At 37.2% G+C, this 12153-nt stretch overlaps 1 protein-coding gene across 2 annotated transcripts in view; it reads right to left on the bottom strand.

Annotated features, from left to right (window-relative positions):
* LMNTD1 (lamin tail domain containing 1) overlaps nucleotides 1-12153 on the bottom strand; it is a 1453405-nt gene that overhangs the window by 1142380 nt on the left and 298872 nt on the right. For both annotated transcript variants that reach the window (XM_044087661.1, XM_044087662.1), the window contains exon 7: nucleotides 6872-6997. In XM_044087661.1, coding sequence (XP_043943596.1) covers nucleotides 6872-6997 — 126 coding nt within the window. The remainder of the gene's footprint in view (nucleotides 1-6871; nucleotides 6998-12153) is intronic.

Genomic DNA, 12153 nt, shown 5'->3' with positions numbered 1-12153 from the left:
CACTTGAAGCTGGACAGCAAGGGAAGTAACAGGAAACTGTGGAAACTGATGCAGTTAATGTTGAGGAGTGATAGGCTAGTGAGTTCTCATATGACAGAGCAATGGATGACACAGGATGAAATTGAAGATAATGTGCCATAGGAAGATGTAATAGAACTTATTATATAATACCACAGGAAATGGAAAACAAAAAATGCGCCCTCAGTTTAGAAGAAACCGAGCTAAGAGAAGAGTTGCTTGACTTAACAGAGATAGATAGATAGACATATCAAGATCAATGAAAGAAATAGACTGCAGAAAGTCAATAAAACCCAAAAAGTCATAATTTTGATAAAGCAAATGAACACAGTAATTGGGACTGTCCATAGAGATTCATGCGGTATAACAGAAGTAAACGGCACATATTACTGTGCAGCTAAATTAATAACTGATAAAAGTTCTACCACAAGAACACAGGGTAGTGAAGGAGAGAAAGGGGAGAAATTGAATACCATCATGGAAGTATCGAACAGAGAAAACCATAAAGTGACTAAGACAAGAAGTGTCACTATTAAAAGTGTATAGAAGAGGGAACAGATCAACAAAAATACTCAGAAAGATAGACATGATAAAAGCAATGCACAATATTAGAACAGATCAGGATTTATCATGCACTATCGCATGATCATCTTCTTTTGGCTGTTCCCGTTAGGGGTCGCCACAGTGGATCATCTGTTTCCATTTCTTCCTGTTCTCTGCATCATGATCTTTCACACCAACCGCCTGCATGTCCTCTCTCACCACATCTATAAACCTTATCTTAGGCCTTCCTCTTTTCCTCTTACCTGACAGTCCATCCTTAGCATCCTTTTACCAATATACCCAGCATCCCTCCTCAGCACATGTCCAAACCAATGCAATCTTGCCTCTCTTGCTTTGTCTCCAAACTGTCCAACCTGAGCTGACCCTCTAATATACTGATTCCTAATCCTGTCCATCCTAGTCACACCCAGTGCAAATCTTAACATCTTTAACTCTGCCACATCCAGCTCTGACTGCTGCCTTTTCGTCAATGGTACCGTCTCCAACCCATATAACATAGCTGGTCTCACTACCCTCTTGTAGACCTTCCCTTTCACTCTTATTGGTACCCGTCTGTCACAAATCACTCCTGACACTCTTCTCCACCCATTCCACCCTGCCTGTACTCTCTTCTTCACCTCTCTTCCACACTGACCATTACTCTGAACTGTTGATCCCAAGTACTTAAACTCATCCACCTTTACCAACTCTACTCCCTGCATGCTCACCATTCCTCTACCCTCCCTCTCATTTACACACATATATTCTGTTTTAGCCCTGCTGACCTTCATTCCTCTCCTCTCTAAAGCATATCTCCATCTCTTAAGGGTCTCCTCAACCTGATCCCTACTCTCACTACATATCACAATGTCATCTGCAAACATCATAGTCCACGAGGCCTCCTGTCTAATCTCATCTGTCAACCTGTCCATCACCACTGCAAATAAGAAAGGGCTCAGAGCTGATCCTTGATGTAATCCCACCTCCACCTTAAACATATCTGTAACTCCCACTGCAGTCCTCACCAATGTCACACTACCCTTGTACATATCCTGTACCACAATTACATGCTTCTCTGCCACTCCCAACTTCCTCATACAATACCACAACTCCTCTCTAGGCACCCTGTCATATGTTTTCTCTAAGTCCACAAAGACACAATGCAACTCCTTCTGACCTTCGCTGTATTTCTCCAACAACACTCTCAGAGCAAATATTGCATCTGTAGTGCTCTTTCCTGGCATGAAACCATACTGCTGATCACTAATCATCACCTCCCTTCTTAACCTAGCTTCCACTACTCTTTCACATAACTTCAAGCTGTGACTGATCAATTTTATCCCTCTGTAGTTACTGCAGCTCTGCACATCATGCTTATTCTTAAAGATAGGTACCAAAACACCTTTTCTCCACTCCTCAGGCATCCTCTGGCTTTCCAAAATTTCATTAAACAATCTGGTTAAAAATTCCACTACCATTTCTCCTAAGCACCTCCATGCTTCCACTGGTGTGTCATCTGGGCCAACAGCCTTTCCATTCTTCATCCTCTTCATAGCTGTCCTTACTTCCTCCTTGCTAATCTGCTTCACTTCCTGATTCACTATCCCCACATCATCCAACCTTCTCTCTCTCTCTCATTCTCTTCATTCATCAGCCCTTCAAAGTACTCTTTCCATCTACTCAACACACTCTCCTCACTTGTGAGTACGTTTCCCTCACTGTCCTTTATCACCCTTACCTGCTGCACATCTTTCCCAGCTCTGGCCCTCTGTCTAGCCAATTGGTACAGGTCCTTTCCTTTTCTCCCTCTTCAGTGTCCAATCTCTCATACAACTCTCTATATGCCTTATCCTTAGCCTTCGCCACCTCTCTCTTTGCCATGTGCCTCATCTTCTTATACTCATGTCTACTTTCTTCATTTCTTTGACAATCCCACTTCTTCGCCAGCCTCTTCCCCTGTATACTCTCCTGTACTTCCTCATTCCACCACCATCTCCTTATCCTCCCTTCCTCTGTCCAGATGTCACACCAAGCACCTTCCTAGCAGTCTCCCTTACTAGCTCTGCTGTAGTTACCCAGCTATTCGGTAAGTCTTCATTGCCTCACAGTGCCTGTCTTAACTCTTCCCTGAACTCCACCTCACAATCACCCTTTTTTAACTTCCACCATTTAATCCTTGGCACTGCTTTCACACTCCTCCTCCGCTTCTTGATCACCAACATCATCCTGCAGACCACCATCACAATTGCACAACAACTCCCTGTATTCAATCACATTTTCTAAATTTCAACTTGTTCCAATATGAAGAATATGAACTTTTTTGAAAATGATGCATCATTGTGCATGTTTACTAAGAGCATTAGCTTAAACTTTATTTTTTATACTATGATTATGCTCATAAATCCTTTGCCTGAGTGGGCGCTCTGTCTTCCCCAGATAAATAAACTATCACAGGATATACAAGAGGCGGTATAAACCACCTCTTTTGTTCCACAAATATAATGTCCCACTCAGTCAATGGTTCTTTTATATCCTGGTAGAGATGTATTGATTGTATCATTGATAAGTCTGCACTGGCAACAACAGCCACCCATAGTCATTGTTTTAACACTACCTGAGTAGGAGTCTGACTTACTGTAATTACTTTTAGGCTTTTCTTTAATGTTATTGTTCCTTTTATAAGCAAATAAAAGCTCATCACCTAAAACGTGTTGGGGGGGGGGGGCAGTCTTGACAGGTCACAATTATGATGTATTATGTTTTTCAAATGTCATTCCTATCAAAAGCTAAACATCATATCAGTTTTAAAGTTGACACTCTCATGCTGAACAAGAATGACAGGAACAAAAGAGGTCTTTTATATCTCCTCTGCTTCTTCCTCATCTTCTTCTCAACAATGTGCAGCATGTGGTTCTAACCCACCCCTTTCCATGACACAGTCAATAATTAGCAGTTACAAGCAACAATCCTGCAAACCTGTCTAGAAGCCTCTTTCAAAAAATAAATAAATAAAATAAAATAAAATAAATGCATGTCTTGCATTATCAGGTATAGTGTATGTCTTGTCTATTGGTGAATGCTACAGCTGTCTATATAACATTTTGTTATATAATGAAATATAATAAAATAAGAAAGATCATGCTTATGTTGTCATCATTTTGGAACACTGGAAGTTGCTGTGTCACTGACACTATGCTTTGTGCTTGGGTTCCAGGAGTTAAGGGACGCGGGGACAGCTGAGTTTCTTTTATATCTTTTTACTATTGTTTCAGTTTGTAATTACTACGCACAAAAACTCAAAGTGATAGAGGAAATACCCCTAGCTTGGAGAGGACAGACTTCCCACAGTCTTGGAAAAACACTTATTTTCCTAAGATTTGGTCATTTTTACTAAAACATTCTTGGGGAAATGTAATAATTTGTAGTGCTAGAGCTCTTAAATTCTTCAAGTCTGAACTAAACAAGATGTGATTAATCACAGTAAAATGTTTCAAATCTTACACTGCACCTATAAAGATGGCTAATGTATATCTTTTTATAACATCAAGGGCAAAACAGGTAATTATTTAAACTGTCAGGACTTGGCGTGTAGGGATCGAATGACCAAAAATCCAGGGCTTGCATCCAACACTTGGGAGTGCAAGGGGAAGCCCCTCTGCAAAAAAAAAAAAAAAAAAAAAAAAAAACAAGTTTAAAAGAAAAGAAAGACATTTAATATTCAGTCTTCTATATTTTCAAGGGAGAGGAGGTTGGTATGCAACATTGTAATTCACAGAATTTCAATAGGCAGCTGGCAAAACTAAAACTTCTAAGCTTTCTTTATATTATTATTATTATCTCTATAATAAATGAAGTGACATGCTTGTGGACGTGTGTTATTATTACAATACGGGAATCTGTATGCCCACTTTGCAAAAGGTGCTGATTTACATTGAGATCATATCTGACCTTCGCAAAAGATTCTGTAAACCAACAAACTTTGTTCACTCTGTCACTTTTTTAAACCGCTCACTGCAGCCCTAGTTTACACCATTTAATCATGTGCTCTATGATCTCAAACAAACCTTTGTAAAACTGTTTATTGCAGTGGTAGTTTATACCATTTAGTCTTAATCTGTGACCTCAGAAAAGATGCCATCACCATATAATATCTTTCTGTAAAAAGTATGTGTTTATCAAGCTGCAATATTGGGAGAACATAGCTTTATGTTCAAACTCAGGATCACAATGATAAGATGTTCTTATATATCTGTCTGGGATCTAAAAAAAATTACAACGAACAGCTAATAATTGAATGTAAAACAGCAAAAGTTAAATGTACCGAAAAGCTTAACAGCAAAAAATAATTCATTGAATGGCCATAGTCGGCCAACATTACAAACATAACCAACCAAGATGGGGGGCTGAGCCCCCCACCCCCCTAACTATATATACGAACTGCCAGATCACACTACAGTGGGGAATAGGGCAAATTTAAAAAAAGGTTTCCTTACCTTATGCATTTTGGTACTTCCTTGTTTTTGGCCAACTATGCCCATTCAATGAATTATTTTTCACTTTTAAGCATGTTCGGTACGTTAAACTTTCACTGTTTAATGTTCAATTATTAGCCATTCGCTGTAATTTTTTTCGATACGTGAACACAGACCCATCAGTCTGAAGCACTGAAAGTCAGAAATAGCAAACCCTGCAACACATATCTTCAGTTAAGAGAAAAAAATGTGTCCAAAAGAATAATCTGCTACAATACTGGACCAGCAACTGGGAAATTAAGAGACATAATACATCTATAGTTTCAGGAGTCAGCTATTGCCTGATGAAAAGGTTTGTTTAAATGAAAATAACAATATAAAATAAAGGATAATTTTAAATCTGTAGACTAAAACAACTAAATCAAAATGATGCATCTTTCGGCTTTTCCCGGTTAGGGGTCGCAACAGCGAAACTCCGGTCCACTAATGATTGGCAGTTGTTTTTTACATGCCAAGTTGCCGGCCCTGACACACAACCTTCAACGTCGGTATGCCGCATGTCTCCACACAGAAGACGCTCTAGCTGAGAATCGAACGGGACAACGTCTTTTTGTGAAGCGACAACGCTACCAAACAATGTTAGTTAAAGATCAACATTTAGAAAAGGAAAGAAGCAAACTACATAGAAATAAATGGAATTTGTGAAAATAATACATACAGAACAGTGTTCAGGAGGAGGAGGAGTGAAATATAAGGAGAGGCAGAAATTGAGAAAATTACATAATTTTGGAGAAAATGAAAACTGTTAAAAAGAAAATATGTACACTGCATGAAAATAACAAAGGAAATGTTAATATGGTTAGTTTGTTTCCTGTTATTGTATATGCACCTGTCACTTTTTTGAATGTGTTATGTTTAATAAAGATGTTAGAAAACAACAGAACAGTATTCAAACAACCATGATAACAACGTTATAATAAACAGCTTCAGACAACACATGGAAGTAAATCTAAATTATGGAAGGCTAGAGTGCCAATCGGTCAAAAAAAAATTTTTAAATGGTTGGGTAACTAGAGATGAATTGAAGGACCCAAGCATTCTAGAGATGTTTTCTTCAAACATTTAATGATCTTTTCCATATCTAGTTCCTGCTGTCATACTGTTTTTACTGTTAAATGTATTTTACCAACACATCGATTTAAGATTCAAAACAGAAATACTATTTGCATTTTGTATTCTTACATCTAATACCCTACACGAGCAAATTACTTTATGTCGTATCATCCTCAGAGAGCTGTGTGTGTGTGTGTGTGTGTGTGTGTGTGTGTGTGTGTGTGTGTGTGTGTGTGTGTGTGTGTGTGGTATATGTATATATATGGTTTACTATTGAAGTGCCGATCCTGACATGGGCGACTCGACTTGCACGAAGGCGAAAATGCGATCGTCACCACACCGAATCCCAAATGTGCGAACGGCAAAACCTCGCCCCTGTCTGACCCATGGTAGCATGGGTGTGGAGGTGTTGTGCGGCCGGTAATGTCGAACGGGTTTCGCTAGCGAACAGTTTTCGCAGTTTTGGTTCGCGCAAACACGTCGATGAGGTGGCCGTCCGAACAAAGTGCATTCGCTTATTCAATAGTAAACCTATATATATATATATATATATATATATATATATATATATATATATATATATATATGCATGGGTGTGTGTGTGTGTGTGTGTGTGTGTGTGTGTGTGTGTGTGTGTGTGTGTGTGTGTCTACATCTGTGACTGTGTGTGTCTGTGTGTCTGTGAATGCTGACTATGAGATACATGCAGGTTGTTCTGTTCTTACCTTACTTTCCAAAGCATTGAGCTCTGCTGTAAGCCCATCTACCTGCTTATGCAAATACCGGTTTTCCTGCTGTAGTTGTTCAAGCTTGACTTTGTCATTTTGGAGATACATCTTCAAATCCATGAGCTGAAAACAGCAGAACAAGGCAAAAGTCAATAATAATGATCACTGATATTTAAAATCTACTCGGGTGCAATGACTCATTAAAATGGGATCTATAAATCTCTTCTAAAAATGTCAAGTCATTAACAGAGAATTAAAATGTTGACCTTTCAAAGATCTTATTCTAACCATGTATAACACTTACTTTAATCAATTTCGATAATTAGTCTAGTGTTTAGTAAAGAATACTGAATACAAAAATCTAATAGTTAGATATGCTGCATTACATATTTGTTCACTTTGAATGCTTTACCTTTTTACATCTTACATCTTTGCTTATTGAAATATTATGTATAGATGTTTCTGCAGACTGGTTGAGTGTACCTATTCTGTTTAATGCCCTTACTGCAGTTAAAATATAGAAAGATACAATTTACGCAATTATTTTTCACATGCGTTGAGTATATAAGCATGAGACAGAAATGTCTTACATATCCATACACCACACACACACACACACACACACACACACACACACACACACACACGTAATAAAAAGAAAGACTCAATCATATCATTTTAAGACCACTGACAGAGAAGCTTACTCAGACATTCATATCCCATGTTAATTAAGTTCGGGCGTACATTGTGTGGGGGTAATACTAACGCCATATTAATCAATAAGAAGACAGGAGTAATGGCATCATGGTTAGAATCACCTTTGAGAAGTGCACAAAAAATAGCACATTGAAATAAATGCAAATGTAAGTCATTGTCACTAATGCTCTTTTTCCCATTTTTACAAAGGGTTAGGGATTCACATCAACATTAGTCAGTCAATGTGACCAAATCACCTAGAGCTAATGTTTACACCTCCAGCTGCTAGCCCTGATGCTGCCTGACAAAGAAACAAATGTTTTGTGGGCAGAACAGCTAGAGGTTTAGAAAGGAGACTGACAGAAGAGTGAAGACGTACAAGATGCAGAAGTCAGCATTTATAGATAGAAATGTAATAATGCACCTACCCAAGTAATGCTCAAAATGAGACTGAGGAGTTATTTTTATTAATTTTTTACCATGTAAGTAGGCTGCCTAAAGACCCTCTTAAACAATGGTCCAAAGCACAAAGCAGATAACTGCCACATTGCATGAACAGTTATACATTATATAACCATTTACACAGAAAATAAACATGATACACTGTATACACTGAATATGCTGTAAGAAAACAGAAAACTATATCAAAATACATACAAATGGTTAGTCAGGAAAGTTTATAAGGGTATTGCCATAAATTAGTCAAGGGAAAAATGAATTACACACTTTAAGCATGGCTGGCCTTATTCATAGAACAAGGGTACAGCTAGACATATTATTTGTACTCTACTGAGTACAATTTCTAGACATTACTTAGAAAATATGGATTTTTCAGGCCATACCTACTATGTCCACAGCTGTCTAAATTAATGCCTCCAATAATAAGAGCTACACAGATTGATAAAATATATATTTAATGGGTTTTAGAGGGAAAGTGATGTAAGCATTTAAGTGCTGTGGGATAATGTATCAAATTTTTACCTACCAGGAGGATTGAGGGGGGCAGAAATAACAGCAAACAAGTACAGAATTAAATTCTCTAGCTGCTCCCCTGGCACAGAAGAACTCAGTAGCTGCCTAGGGTGCTTCTCTGCTTTGTATTTTCAGGAGACAAGTAGAGAAATAAATAAAGCTAAATATCTCAACTGGAAAAAACATTTGTTTAACTTTAAATAAGAGGAAAGCAAAAAATTGCAACTGCCCATTTAAATTACTCTATGTTTACATAGTTTCCACAGCCTTGTGGCATTAGCAGTATTGGTGACATGAAGACATTGCTAGACTTTAAACAGGAAGGAGCAATTTGTATTGGCAAATTCCAATTCTTTGCAGACAAGAGCTTCAAACAGAAAATGATGGAAAGTAATGTGTGCTAACGCACCAGATAGCAAGCAGTGTTGACCGAGTTAGCACATCAGTTATTTTCATTTCATGATCACTGCAGATTTTCCAGTTATAAATGGGTTTTTCATTTAATGCAGTATAAGGGAAAACAGAATGTTAAAGATATGGAGCATAAAAGTAGTACAAATTCAGTACAAGGTAGGATGGAAACGTTCACTGTACTACTTTGATGCTGCTGGTTTCACCACTAAAGTCTATGAAATATACTTCATTGAAGGGTGCCCTCTGTCTTCTGTATTATATAGAAAACAAAAATTATTTTAGTATGGTAGATAACATAATTGTTACCCTGAACAGAATGTGACTATTCACCTGATTTTTATCACATATGCAGCTTTTTTATTTTGTTGTGTGTGTTTGAGTTGTTTTTTTTAGTACAACCTTAATGATGTGGAGACCTAAGCTATGAACATTGGTCTGTTGTTTCTACTTAAGCCTCATTTTAGGAAATTGGTACATAAAAAGAAGTGTTCCTGTTACTTAGTCTGGCAAAATGCTTATTATTTCTACACCGAGATGCTACTATCAGTTGTAAAATGCAGAATAATGTCAGAACTGATGCATGGCAGTAGATGCAAATATGGACTTACATAAACAATATTAAATTATAAAAGAAACAGCTTTGGTTAGATTTACTGCAGATTTCTTTTTACTACAGTACATTCAGAATGAAACATTTGAATTTCAAGCAGTTTTCTTAAGTTTTCAGTAATTTGGAGCTTTTCCCTTTCAACTTGTATGCAACCAAAAAACGAAATAAGTACCACAAACTGTAAACCAGGATAAGAATACACACCGGACTGGTCCAAATTAGCTTAAAAAGTACGGACACCAAAATTTTAGCGCTTTCATTCACTTTATTTGACGTGAACTTCTTCAGAAACAACTCACTCCACCCTACAAGCACTTTATTTAATAAAAATTGATCACGTGTTCAATGATGTCAGAAATAATTAATATCATTTACAATACATTAAATTTATATATAAAAAAAAGCAGAAATTCTCTGTACTTTAACAAAATTATAATAAAACATAAAAAATAATTAATAACCAATTCATTTCATATGTAAGAAACACTTTATATTAATAGATTCATTTAATCCAGGAGCTTGGTCTATAGGAGATAGTAAGGTTATGCTAGAGTGTAAAGAATCATTGTGGCAGGTATATCTAGGTGCAGAACAAGCTCCTGGATTACATGAATCTATTACTATAAAGTGTTTCTTACATATGAAATGAATTAGTTATTAATTATTTTTTATGTTTTTTATGTTTTATTATAATTTTGTTAAAGTACAGAGAATTTCTGCTTTTTTTTATATATAAATTTAATGTATTGTAAATGATATTTCTGACATCACTGAACATGTGATCAATTTTTACTATATAAAGTGCTTGTAGGGTGGAGTGAGTTGTTTCTGAAGAAGTTCACGTCAAATAAAGTGAAGGAAAGCGCTAAAATTTTGGTGTCCATACTTTTTAAGCTAATTTGGACCAGTCCTGTGTGTATTCTTATCCTTGTATGCAACCAAAGCTTCTTGGGGATAATGTCATAATGTTTTCTTCAGAAATTAGTACATTTTCTTATAGTAAGTCACTGTCATTTCAAAAGAAGGTAATCATGGAATCACTGGTGGGGGGAATCAAACTATTAAACATGCACTATTCTTTCACACACATCTTTTAGAGAGTTATACTATGTGCATAGTGTGTGTGTGTGTGTGTGTGTGTGTGTGTGTGTGTGTGTGTGTGTGTGTGTGTGTGTGTGTGTGTGTGTGTGTGTGTGCATGTGCACGAGCAATTCAGCACACTGATGGAGTTCGCAATATTTAGGAGGAACAAGCTGACCATAATTTCTTTCACTTTCTACCATAAACATCAGCATTGTACACAATAAGCAGCTATCTCTGGTGTTCTGGCAATAGCACAATGTCTAGGAACATGACTGCTCACTGGCACAGTGGTGCACTGAGTAGCATTTATTATTATTTATTTGCATTTGTTTACTGGGAAAGACCACTGTGCCAGAAAGTACCCATTTTCAGTGGAAAACCGGGGAGAAAAGCTCCACAAAGATTTTTACAATAAATACATTTGATAAATACTTGATTGGCAAATACAAGTTTTAAGCAATAAACAAAGTGTTTAACAAAGTAAGAAGACAAAGGAGCTGTACTTAAATCTATCTATTGACAGTATATGTACACATAGGTACAGAAATAGATTATCATCCAGGGATAAAGGTGAAGTTATAGAAGGGAATATAGGATGGAGATAGGAAAGGTTGGATTAATAGTTGAGATAAAGTCAGGTTATAGGTTGTAAGGCATTAGCACATGAGCATAGCCACTGGGAGGAGAGATGGTGTCTCAAAGATTTTTTGAAGAGAGATGCATTGCTAGTGGATTCTAGTGAAGGTGGGAGAGAGTTCCACAGTCTAGCAGTGGAAAAGGAGTGGAGCATTTGACCAGCAAAGAGGTTATGTTTTTCTACTTGCAACAGCATTTGATTCTCAGAACAGAGAGGTCTATTAGGGTGGTATGGTGTAAATAGAGAAGAAAGGGCAGGACAGCTGTATGGATTGAATATTAGTTTGTGAGCAGTTGTTAGTTGTATATATATAAGATGATGAGGGAGTTCTAGCCAGTTTAGTAACTGAAGAGAGGCACAGTGGTGAGATAAGTGTCATCCATTAGTGACAAAGTTTGCAATTTTGTTATAGCATGAGTCTAGTTTGGATTTAAGACTGGTCTGTATGTTGGTAATGAGGGGAGCCCCATAAAGAAGAGATGGAAGCAGGAAGAAGGAGGCAAGGGCTAGTTTTGAGGAGTAATTGAAGAATGTTTTGTGTTGCATGTCCAGTTTCTGGTGAGCTTTTTTGATGTTGTTGTAAATATGCATGTCAAAATTTAGGTGTTCATCTATGGTGACACCTAGAAGTTTAATATGTATGACAGCCTCAATGATAGTGTTATGTTTGGGAGATTACAGAGAAAGATTCTTTGTTTATGGTAATGGTCTCTTAGGGGTGAATAGCATAAGTTTAGTTTTCTTAGGGTTTAAAGCAAGGTGGTTGTTAGCCATCCATGTTTTGGTGGCACAGAGAGCTGAATGGGTAAGTTTCAGGAGTTCAGGTGGGGAATTGGCAGTGCAGATGATAGTAGAATCATCTGCATA

Source organism: Protopterus annectens, chromosome 11.part0 (genome assembly GCF_019279795.1).
Source record: "Protopterus annectens isolate FY-2018-M chromosome 11.part0, PAN1.0, whole genome shotgun sequence".
In the NCBI taxonomy this organism is placed as follows: Eukaryota; Metazoa; Chordata; order Ceratodontiformes; family Protopteridae; genus Protopterus; species Protopterus annectens.
The sequence above is the reverse complement of the archived record's forward strand: the minus strand, read 5'-3'. Positions and strand labels throughout refer to the sequence as shown.